At 38.9% G+C, this 12,869-nt stretch overlaps 1 protein-coding gene across 9 annotated transcripts in view; it reads left to right on the plus strand.

Moving 5' to 3' along the window:
* ATF7IP2 (activating transcription factor 7 interacting protein 2) overlaps nucleotides 1-12,869 on the plus strand; it is a 76,627-nt gene that overhangs the window by 14,331 nt on the left and 49,427 nt on the right. For all 9 annotated transcript variants that reach the window (XM_070779653.1, XM_070779647.1, XM_070779654.1 and 6 more), the window contains 2 exons: nucleotides 9,086-9,939; nucleotides 10,942-11,066. In XM_070779653.1, the coding sequence (XP_070635754.1) occupies nucleotides 9,096-9,939; nucleotides 10,942-11,066 (969 nt within the window). In that variant the 5' untranslated portion in view covers nucleotides 9,086-9,095. The remainder of the gene's footprint in view (nucleotides 1-9,085; nucleotides 9,940-10,941; nucleotides 11,067-12,869) is intronic.

Below are 12,869 nucleotides of genomic sequence, written 5' to 3' on the forward strand. Positions count from 1 at the left end.
TGAGCATTTTCTCCTTTGGCCCATTCTCTTAATTCTTTCTGGAGCTATTTCTCTGCTCTCCCCTAGTAGCATATTGGATACCTATTGACTTGGGGGGCTTATCTTCCCATGTCATATCTTTTTGTGTTTCCATACTGTTCATGGTGTTCTCAAGACAAGAATACTGAAGTGGTTTGCCATTGCCTTCTCCAGTGGACTGCGTTTTGTCACAACTCTCCACCATGACCTGTCCATCTTGGGTGACCCTGCACAGCATGGCTCATATCTTTATTAAGCATGTATAAACCTATGGAAAGCAAATGTAGACCTTAAAAAATAGGACGTTTTCACACTAAAATGACATGGAGATAACATAAATAAGAAAATGTAAAACATAACAGCAGCAAGTTATAAAAATCTAAGGGCATAAAACCAAATGTAAAGTATTAATGTGTGATTAATTAATATGATAAATACAAATTGGATTAAATTCTCCTATTAAAAGATTCATTTGTTTAAAATATTCTCAATAAATTTTGTAAGGAACATCTAAAACAATTTGGTGGTATGGAAAGCAATATATTCAGCTGAATTACATCGTCAGATAAAATAGAATAAAAGGGGCAATTAGGTTATGTTTTTAAAGTTTAAAATTAACAGAATATTTTCAAACAGTTATAGGCATACCTTGCTTTATTGCACTTAATCATTGCTTCACAGATACTGTGTTTTCTACAAACTGAAGGGTTGTGGCATCCTTGCTTGAGCAACTCTGTGAGCACCATTTATCTAACAGCCTTTGTCCAATGGTGTCTGTCATATTTTGGTTATTATTATATTTCAAGCCTTTTCATCATTTTATTTGTTATGGTAATCTATGATCATTGACCTTTGATATTCCTATTGGAATTGTTTTGGCATTTTTGGGGAGTAAAGTATTTTAAAATTAAGGTATGTACACTGTTCTTGTAGTCTGTCATACACTAAGCATGCGTACTAAGTTGCTTCAGTCATGTCTGACTCTTTTTGACCCTATGGACTGTAGCCTGCCAGACTCAATTGTCCAGGTGGCACTACTGGTAAAGAACGCACTTGCCAATGCAGGAGACTTAAGAGACTTGCGTTCAATCCTTGGGTTGGGAAGATCCCCTGGAGGCGGGCACAGCAACCCATTCCAGGCTTATTTTCAGCAAAGGATTCAAGGTGGTTGAAAAGTCAGCATGGTGATGTCAGTATTGCCCAATTAGACTGAGTTATGGGCTTCCCAGGTGGCACTAGTGGTAAAGAACCTGCCTGCCTATGCAGGAGACATCAGAGATGCAGATTCGATCCCTGGGTTAGAAAGATCCCCTGGAGAAGGGATGGCAACATAGTATTCTTGCCTGGAGAATACCATGGATAAAGGAACCTGGCAGTTGCAGTCCATAGTGCCACACAGAGTTGAACACAACTAAAGCAACTTAGCACACATGCATTCACGCATTGCTTTTTATGCTCCCAGTAACAAATTTCATTCTCTCAATCTCTCTACAATATGTAAGCCATTTCTTCACGTTGTGGGCAGTTACCAGTACAGATGAGCCTTGACAACTTTGGGTTTAGAGGTACTGACTCTCCACACAGTCAGAAATCACCATATAACTTTATAGTTGGCACTCCATATCCTCAGACTCAACCAACTGTGGATAAATCCAGTAGTACAGTAGTATATATTCAGTGAAAAAAATCTGAGTGTAAGTGAACCCACTTGTTTCAAACACATGTTGTCCAAGTGTCAGCTGTACTTTTCTGAGCCTTTTAAAAGTTTTGTTTGTACCCTTAAGCATTTTGATTCAGAGGTTTTCCTACGTATCTAAAGTTTTATCAACTACACATTTCAGACTGTTATGATGAAGTATTTTTTTGGTAAACTTTATAAGTAATTCACTGTGAAAAATCATACCAATTATATGTTCATTTTGAGTTCTGCATTCCTCTTATATTTTTATCATTGTGCAGCCCATAGTGTAGCTCCATGTTCTCCAATAAATTAAATCAGAAAGCTTCTCTACCACCAATAGGCCTCCCTATTTCACACATATACATGGGGTAGGGAAGAAGTTCTCAAAGAAGAGAGATTACATTTTAGCATGAAAGGAAGTAGTCGATAAATCTTTTCTCTGTTAAAATTAGGAGTAAAGACAAACCACAGAATGAGAGAATATACCCATAACTCATATCAGTTCAGTTCAGTTCAGTTCAGTGGCTCAGTTGTGTCCGACTCTTTGCAACCCCATGAATCACAGCACGTCAGGCCTCCCTGTTCATCACCAACTCCTGGAGTTCACTCAGACTCAACACCCATCGAGTCAGTAATGCCATCCAGCCATCTCGTCCTCGGTCGTCCCCTTCTCCTCCTGCCCCCAATCCCTCCCAGCATCAGAGTCTTTTCCAATGAGTCAACTCTTCGCATGAGATGGCCAAAGTACTGGAGTTTCAGCTTTAGCACTATTCCTTCCAAAGAAATCCCAGGGCTGATCTCCTTCAGAATGGACTGGTTGGATCTCCTTGCAGTCCAAGGGACTCTCAAGGGCCTTCTCCAACACCACAGTTCAAAAGCATCAATTCTTCGGCCCTCAGCCTTCTTCACAGTCCAACTCTCACATCCATACATGACCACAGGAAAAACGATAACCTTGACTAGACGGACCTTTATTGGCAAAGTAATGTGTCTGCTTTTGAATATGCAGTCTAGGTTGGTCATAACTTTCCTTCCAAGGAGTAAGCGTCTTTTAATTTCATGGCTGCAGTCACCATCTGCAGTGATTTTGGAGGCCAGAAAAATAAAGTCTGACACTGTTTCCCCATCTGTTTCCCATGAAGTGATGGGACCGGATGCCATGATCTTCATTTTCTGAATGTTGAGCTTTAAGCCAACTTTTTCACTCTCCTCTTGCACTTTCATCAAGACGCTTTTTAGTTCCTCTTCACTTTCTGCCATAAGTGTGGTGTCATCTGCATATCTGAGGTTATTGATCTTTCTCCCAGCAATCTTGATTCCAGCTTGTGCTTCTTCCAGCCCAGTGTTTCTCATGATGTACTCTGCATGGAAGTTAAATAAACAGGGTGACAATATACAGTTTGACGTACTCCTTTTCCTATTTGGAACCAGTCTGTTGTTCCATGTCCAGTTCTAACTGTTGCTTCCTGACCTGCATACAAATTTCTCAAGAGACAGGTCAGATGGTCTGGTACTCCCATCTCTTTCAGAATTTTCCGCAGTTTATTGTGATCCACACAGTCAAAGGCTTTGGCATAGTCAATAAAGCAGAAATAGATGTTTTTCTGGAACTCTCTTGCTTTTTCGATGATCCAGTGGATGTTGGCAATTTGATCTGTGGTTCCTCTGCCTTTTCTAAAACCAGCTTGAACATCAGGAAGTTCATGGTTCACATATTGCTGAAGCCTGACTTGGAGAATTTTGAGCATTGCATTACTAGTGTGTGAGATATAATGGTCATCTGAGTTAAATTCACCCATTCCAGTCCATTTTAGTTCGCTGATTCCTAGAATGTCGATATTCACTCTTGCCATCTCTTTTGACCACTTCCAATTTGCCTTGATTCATGGACCTGACATTCCAGGTTCCTATGCAATATTGCTCTTTACAGCATTGGACCTTGCTTCTATCACCAGTCACATCCACAGCTGGGTATTGTTTTTGCTTTGGCTCCATCCCTTCATTCTTTCTGGAGTTATTTCTCCACTGATCTCCAGTAGCATATTGGGCACCTACTGACCTGGGGAGTTCCTCTTTCAGTATCCTATCATTTTGCCTTTTCATACTGTTCATGAGGTTCTCAAGGCAGGAATACTGAAGTGGTTTGCCATTCCCTTCTCCAGTGGACCACATTCTGTCAGATCTCTCCACCATGACCCTCCCGTCTTGGGTGGCCCCATGGTCATGGCTCAGTTTCATTGAGTTAGACATGGCTGTGGTCCTAGTGTGATTAGATTGACTATTTTTCTGTGAGTATGGTTTCAGTGTGTCTGCCTTCTGATGCCCTCTTGAAACGCCTACCATCTTACTCGGGTTTCTCTTACATTGGGCGTGGAGTATCTCTTCACAGCTGCTCCAGCAAAGCACAGCCACCGCTCCTTACCTTGGACGAGGGGTGTCTCCTCACCGCTGCCTTCCTGACCTTCAACGTGGGATAGCTCTGCCACCGCTCCTTGGATGTGGGGTTGCTCCTCCCGGCCACCGCCCCTGGCCTCAGGCGTGGGGGTGTGGGGTAGCTCCTCCCGGCCGTCCCCGACCTCGGACGTGGGGTAGCTCCTCCCGGTCGCAGCCCCTGAACTCGGACTTGGGTAGCTCCTCTCAGCCGCCACCCCTGGCCTCGGACACAGGGTAACTCCTCTCGGCTGCTGCCCCTAACCTCGGACGTGGGGTAGCTCTGCCCAGCCGCCACCCCTGACCTCGGACTTGGGTAGCTCCTCTTGGCTGTTCCTGCGCTGTCACAGCCAGGCACTCTCGGCCACTGCCCCTGACCTCAGACGTGGGGTAACTCCTCTTGGCCGCCACCCTTCGGGCGTGGGGTCCTCCCAGCTTCTGCCCCTGACCTTGGATGTGGGGTAGCTCCTCTCATATATATAGTATATTCATAATTTATTGAGTTCTCTTTAAAAATAAGACAACCCAGTAGAAGAAAATGAGCAAAACATAACTAGGAATTTTGCAGACAGGGAAACAGGTATAACCAGTAAACATGAAAAAATACCAGTAATTAGTGAGATGCAAACTAAGGCACTGAGATACGCATCTATATCCAAGTAGATTGATAAAAATTAGGTCTAGCAATACCAGGGGCTCAAGAGGATGTGAATAATGGTTACTTGTACACATCTCCTGCAGGGATGTAAGTTGGTACAACTACTTGGGAAGGTAAGTTGGCTTTCTTGAGAACTTTAAATTTTGTGTAACTTATAGCTACCCAACAAACCCACTCAAGAAATGCTTACAGATATACACCTTGAAGCAAATATGTTCACAGCAACAGTGTTATTAAGAAAAACAAAAAAGATGGAAATGACTCAAATATCCTTCATAGGTAATTGAATAAACAAATTTTGTTTTACTGACCTAGTGCTTTATTATAATATCATGAAAATGTATGAAGTATTGCTGTATATAATCACATGCATAAATTAGGAGAATATGAGTGAAAAAACAAGTATTAGGAAACTATAGTTTGCTCAAAAACAAGTATAATCAAACTTCATTGTTTTTGCATGACATTTGTAATGAAACTATAATTCGTAAGAGACAATAGATATATAAACTCAACAGTCAGGTTACAGATTACCTCAGGATAGAGAAGAGGGAAGGGGCACGGTATGGAAAACATAGGTAAATGCAAGTTGCTAGTTGTATTTGGTTAAATGGTGGATGGATCAGAGATACTCAGTATCTTCAGAATGTTGTTATACATTATATATTACATGTATATATTTTTTTTAATTTGTTTCTTTTTTACCACGCTGGGTCTTCACTGCCGTGTGTAGTCTTTAGTTGCAGCAAGCATTGGCTTTTCATTGCGGTGACTTCTCTTGTGGAACATGGGCTCTAGGTATGTGGGCTTCAGTAACTGTGGTGTGGGCTCAATAGTTATGGCTCACTGGCTCTAGAGCACTGGCTTAGTAGTTCTGGCACAGAGGCTTATTTGCTCCACAGCATGTGGGATCTTCCTGGTGTGCGTGTATGCATGCTCAATCATGTCAGACTCTTTGGGACCTCATGGACTCTAACCTACCAGGTTGCTATGTCCATGGGATTTTTCCAGGCAAGAATATTAGGGTAGGTTGCCATTCCCTTCTCCAGGGTAACTTCCCAATCCAGGGATTGAACCTGTGTCTCCTGCATTGTCAGGTGGATTCTTTACCACTAGACCACCAGGGAAACCATACAATACATGTCTTTATGCATCAAATGTAGAAGCATTTTTATCTCAAAATTTTTCACAGCTTTTCGCTGCTGCTGCTAAGTTGCTTCAGTCGTGTCCGACTCTGTGCGACCCCATAGACGGCAGCCCACCATGTTCCCCCGTCCCTGGGATTCTCCAGGCAAGAACACTGGAGTGGGTTGCCATTTCCTTCTCCAATGCATGAAAGTGAAAAGTGAAAGTGAAGTCGCTCAATCATGTCCGACTCTTAGCGACCCCATGGACTGCAGCCCACCAGGCTCCTCCGTCCATGGGATTTTCCAGGCAAGAAGTTTGGGATTTTTCCAAAGGCCCTGAAAAGGACCACAGGAATGTGTTCCCTTAGTTGGTGTTTGCAAGGTTTACAAAAGTAAGATAGTTTAACTGTAATCATATAAGACTGTTGTCTCTCATTTTAATTTCATCTTACCCTTGCTTCACCCAGCAAAAGAATTGCTTCAGGCATTTTGTGATTGGGGATATACTTAGTGTGTCTTTAATAGGATACATTTGTGGCTCACAGTCACTTTTGAGTGTATTCAGTTACTGCTATCAGCTTTATTGTGGTGGGAATGTGCTCTGTGGTGCCTGGCACCTGGAGTATCTGAGTAATGAAGAAGCTAAAGATTGTAATTTATGAAGTCAGAAGATAAGGAAAATTTTTTCCAATTATTTGATGTTTAAAATTTTAACTAGGGAATTTAATTCTCATAGATTTCCCCTCAAAAGATAACTTTTATTAGAAATATATTCAATAACAGATTCAAGTAGAGAAATTCACTATACATATTTTTCCTTTTGATAGAACCCTACCTTTCAAATAAAAGATTTTTTTTTGTTGTTTGTTTTTAAATGACACAAAGCTGTAGCATTATCAATAAGAATTTATATTTTTAGATGAAGTTGATTGTTGTATACATCCTGATTTTTGGTTTAAAATTAATCAACCCAGAACAGATGGACAAACTGTGGCATATTCAAATGATAGACTACTGTACAGCAATGAGAAAGAATGATCTACAGTTAAACAGAGCATGCATGAATCTCACAAATATAAGCAAGAGTGAAAGAAGCCAGACACTGCTGCTGCTGCTAAGTCCCTTCAGTCGTGTCCGACTCTGTGCAACCCCATAGACCACAGCCCACCAGGCTCCCCCGTCCCTGGGATTCTCCAGGCAAGAAGAATGGCACAGGAGTGGGTTGCCATTTCCTTCTCCAATGCATGAAAGTGAAAAGTGAAAGTGAAGTTGCTCAGTTGTGTCCAACTCTTCGCAACCCCATGGACTGCAGCCCACCAGGCTCCTCCGTCCATGGGATTTTCCAGGCAAGAGTACTGGAGTGGGGTGCCATTGCCTTCTCTGAAGCCAGACACTAAAATGTGCTTATTATGTAATTTCATTTATATAAAATATAAAAAGTGGCTTAAATTCATCTATGCTGTTAGATTGCAGGCTACTGATCATCCCTGGGAGACGGGGAGCCAGTGACTAGAAGGAGAAGTATGAGGGGACTTCCAGGGGACTGGAATTATTTTTTTTATTCTTTTATTTCTATAACCTTTTTAAAGAACAGTTTTAGACTCACAGCACAGTTAAGAGGAAAATAATAGATTTCTCCTAGATGTCTTGCCCCATACATGTATAACCTCCACCATTATGAACATCCCCTACCAGAGTGTGTTGTATTTGTTGTAATTGATGAACCTATGAATCATTCTCTTTTTGATCTAGATTTTAGTTAAAGGGGTGTATTCAGTTTGTGAAAATTCTTTTAATTGTGTACACATGATATGTGCACTTTTCTGTAGTACTATACTCAGTAAAGTTTGAAAAAGAAAAAAACAACAAAAACTCAAAAGAATTAAAAATTAATCAACCTTGCCCTAGGAAAGACTTGGTTTCTCCATTTTTTCTATGGTGAATATTACAAAAACTGTATTCATAAAGAGGCAATCAAATATATAGTCAAATAGGGAAAGTAGAATTCTATCTTGTATCAGGCCCTTAATTAATGAAAGTGTGCTATTTTTCTGGATTTTCTGATTTTTAAGTATGCATGACAGGTTTTTGAAATTTGAATTTATGGGGTTTTTTTTTCCCCCCTTCTTTTAAGTAAGATTCACTTAGCCTTCAGGTCTCAAAAATCCTGGAATTGTTCCTGATCAAATGATATACTGAATGAAAAGAATATATATAGTCAATGAAAGCTTCAAGTAGGAAAATAGATAAGGATAAATCAAAAAATTATTCAGGTAGCTTTGAATGGGTTGCTAAGTTGTGTCCAAGTCTCTGCAATCCCATGGACCTTACCCCACCCCACTGGGTTATTTGTACCTTGAAAGTACAAATGCTTTCTACCTCATAGACTGTGTCTTTGAATTTAGTGTGCGCTATAGTTTGTTAGGTAACTGGTCTTCCATGTATTATATAGTTGTTTGTTTTGCTTATATTTGCCTTGTAATTTGGCAGTTTTCTTCTAAACCATCTACCTATCTATGGTTTAGATTGGACTTAATGTGAATACTTAATGTGAATAATGAGAAATACAAATAAATACTGTTTTTCTCTGCTATGTAGTAGATTTTTATTTAACAGAAATAATTCAGGATTAAGAATGTATTGAAACCTAACTTGGTTTTCTTATTTGAACTAGCATCATGTTGTGTATCTTAGTGCTCATTTCATACTGATAACTGTTGGGAATCAGCTCTTGCAATACCATTAATTTGAAAATTGGAATATTAGGAAAGCTTTAATAAAGGTGCACGTGATACAGAAAATGGAATATTCCATACAAAACATTGTTTATCTGTTTTTATGAAAAAATGTTTTAAGTATGGCCTGCTTAGATTATTTAAATTAGAACTCAATGGTTATAGTAGTGAGGTGTCATAACAAAAAGTGGCCTGATAAATGATCAGACTTAGTATCAAATAAAGGCTTACTGGCAGTATAAATTTTGACTTTATATAGTTAGAGTTATAGAACAACGTTTAATTATCAGTGACACAGATGAAAATGGATATAATTTTCAATAAAAATAATTATCTAAATCTGGCACATAGTCTCAGCATTATTTTAATATTGTAAATAAATGTTAGCTTTTGTCTGTTAGAGAAACGCATTCAAATATGGTATTTTACATTCCAGGATATGAAAGATGGCAAGTCCAGATAGAAGTAAACGAAAGATTTTAAAAGCCAAGAAAACAATGCCTGTAAGTTGCCGGAAGCAAGTAGAGATCCTGAATAAGTCAAGGAATGTTGAAGCACTAAAAACAGCAGCAATTGAGAATAATATATCAAGTGGTAATCAGAAGTCAAGTACTGATGTCATAAGTAGCAAATGTAGACATTCTGAAAACGATGCTTCCTCATTGAACTCCATCAAAAATTCAGTATGTGGACCAAAAAGTAAAGAATTTTCTCAGAATTTAATAAAACCACTAGAAATTACTGATTCGGAAACAAGATTGGAATACACAGAAGAACAAGTTGTGTACCCTTATGAAAAGCCAAGTAAAACAGAATTTCCTGGGAAACTCTTTATACACAAGGCAAAAGCTTCACAAAATACTTCTGAAAATCATTTTGAATGTCAGGCAAGTGTAACAAGATCCTTTTTTGAACATGAAGAAGATTGTAATCTGAAATCCATTTGCCATTTATCCAGTGTATTGAGTGATATAGTTCAAATTCCGAAGTCTACAAAAACAAATACCTTGGATGATAAGAGAATTGACAAGATAGTTTCCTATTTAGAAGCAAATTCCAGTGCTGAGTTATATGATAAAAAGCAAAGTGACATTTTAGTTTTCAGTTCAGATGACCCTTTTGTGCCTGGTGATAAAATACCTAAGTTGGTGAATTCAGTCATTTCAAGTAACTGTGCTGATGACATTTTGAAAAGTGAAGAATCCTATAGAACCTGTCTTTCCAGCATTTTAAGTTGTGAAAATATAGACGCAGAGTGGCTCTCCTCACGTGACACTGATAGTAATAACAGTAAGTGAATACTTATGTATCTCTTGGAGAAATTAAAATAGTTACTTTGCTTGGGGGAATTTCATTATCTCAGATATAGATACAGTAGAATCCTTACAGACAGGAAAACAGTAAATGATGACAATAATTATTTCAGAGTATCTTGTTTCTGAACCATTCTTAGCAGTGATGGGGAATGGTATCCTCTGTCTCCAACGGGAAGTAAGTTCTGGCAAAGAAGGAAACAACCACTTTCCTTTGAAAGTACAACAGGATTAAAAGGTGGTTCATAGAGATTGTTTGCTTCATTGACACCTTTTCTGTTTTGGAGTTTTATTAAGGCTATTTGAGAGAGTGGGTTTTTAAAATAGTTGATGAACCCATTTCTTTCTGTAGAATTGACCTATATATCACAGGCCAAGTATAAGCTGATAGATAATAAGCATACATATACATACAGGTTTGTGTGTGTGTAGTGTAAGAAATACGTCAAATAATTAACCAATGGAGTTTTAGGATTATAAAATTATTAAAATAGCAGAAGTTTATTAAAAGGGTGTTTTATAGTTTAATGAGATATAAGAAAAAAATTATTTCATAGGAAAAATATATTTGTTTTCTTGTCTAGGCTACAGAATAATCATTTAACAAGGTGAATTTTAAATTGCTTAGAAGTAATATAGGGTCACCTATTAAAAATATGTTGGACTGCCTAAAAACTAAAAATAATGTAAGACCACTCAACTGTAAATAGAAGATCTAATGCTATAATTTATTCAGTTACTATTATTATTAAATAAGCATTAAATGTGTATTAAATAAGATGGGAGGAAAGTATATCCCAGACCAGTACTAAGATTTTTTAATTTGTTGGAATTTTTTATACAATTACATTTTCTGAAAAATGGTCCTGTGGTCACATTTTAGTTTTTAAATTTGCTTAGGGGTCCCTAAATTAGAAAATCCCCCTGTTTCTTTCATTAGAAGGAAAATTTTTATCTCTGATCTTTTCATCTTCCCAAGGCCATAATCAAAAGAAGAGGATGTTTTCAGAAAACAAAGAAAATGTTAAGCGTATGAAAACTTCCGAGCAAATTAATGAAAATATTTCTGTAGCTCTGGAAAAGCAAACAGCTTTGCTGGAACAGGTAAAATATTGGGCTTAAATATTTGCTTCAGAAGCTTATTTTTTAAAAGATAGTAAAAGTTAATTGATCTACATGGTGAGTACACATAACTTTCATGATGAAGGACTGGTACATGAAAACTGAATTAGCAGGTGGAGGTATTAGGAAAAAATAATTGTTTACGTCACCTCTCTAGATCCTTGAAAATGGTCCTTTACAGAGAAGCCTACAGAATCATGTGAAGGGAGAGGCTGTGGTATTAATATAGAATAGGCTTTTCAGTCAGTATTTTGCTCAAATCTTTCAAGTCAGATACCACATGACCTTGAGTTTCATTCTGTCTCTTTTGTACTGGTCATGGGATTCTTTGATCTCCAGCTATAGCTGTTTGTTATCACAGTTGATACTTAATAGAGTCAGGCAGCCCAGACATTCATTGTAAAGTCTTTGGGTTCACTTGCTGTCATTTCCAAGTTTGTACAGATAATGTTGCATTATCTGACATTTTGCTTTTCTGGCATCATTAAATGTACTTTTTCTTTTCTTTTTGGCCTATTTCATCTCATTGTATTACAGTTTCTATACATGTCTGATTTACTCTGAGTTTGAGTATCAGTTCAGTTCAGTTCAGTTGCTCAGTCGTGTCCGACTCTTTTCGACCCCATGAATCACAGCACGCCAGGCCTCCCTGTCCATCACCAACTCCTGGAGTTCACCCAGACTCATGTCCATCAAGTCAGTGATGCCATCCAGCCATCTCGTCCTCTGTCATCCCCTTCTCCTCCTGCCCCCAATCCCTCCCAGCATCAGAGTCTTTTCCAATGAGTCAACCCTTCGCAAGAGGTGGCCAAAGTACTGGAGTTTCAGCTTTATCCAAAGAAATCCCAGGGCTGATCTCCTTCAGAATGGACTGGTTGGATCTCCTTGCAGTCCAAGGGACTCTCAAGGGCCTTCTCCAACACCACAGTTCAAAAGCATCAATTCTTCGGCACTCAGCCTTCTTCACAGTCCAACTCTCTCATCCATACATGACCACAGGAAAAACAGCCTTGACTAGATGAACCTTTGTTGGCGAAGTAATGTCTCTGCTTTTGAATATGCTATCTAGGTTGGTCATAACTTTCCTTCCAAGGAGTAAGCATCTTTTAATTTCATGGCTGCAGTCACCATCTGTAATGATTTTGGAGCCCAGAAAAATAAAGTCTGACACTGTTTCCACTGTTTCCCTATCTATTTCCCATGAAGTGATGGAACCGGATGCCATGATCTTTGTTTTCTGAATTTTGAGCTTTAACCCAACTTTTTCACTCTCCTCTTTCACTTTCATCAATAAGCTTTTGAGTTCCTCTTCACTTTCTGCCATAAGGGTGGTGTCATCTGCATATCTGAGGTTATTGATCTTTCCGCCGGCAATCTTGATTCCAGCTTGTGCTTCTTCCAGCCCAGCGTTTCTCATGATGTACTCTGCATAGAAGTTAAATGATCAGGGTGACAATATACAGCCTTGACGTACTCATTTTCCTATTTGGAACCAATCTCTTGTTCCATGTCCAGTTCTAACTGTTGCTTCCTAACCTGCATACAAATTTCTCAAGAGGCAGGTCTGGTGGTCTGATATTCCCATCTCTTTCAGAATTTTCCACAGTTTATTGTGATCCACACAGTCAAAGGCTTTGGCATAGTCAATAAAGCAGAAATAGATGTTTTTCTGGAACTCTCTTGCTTTTTCCATGATCCAGTGGATGTTGGCAATTTGATCTCTGGTTCCTCTGCCTTTTCTAAAACCAGCTTGAACATCAGGAAGTTCACGGTTCTCGTATTGCT

This window comes from Bos indicus, chromosome 25, assembly GCF_029378745.1.
Source record: "Bos indicus isolate NIAB-ARS_2022 breed Sahiwal x Tharparkar chromosome 25, NIAB-ARS_B.indTharparkar_mat_pri_1.0, whole genome shotgun sequence".
Lineage (NCBI taxonomy): Eukaryota > Metazoa > Chordata > Mammalia > Artiodactyla > Bovidae > Bos > Bos indicus.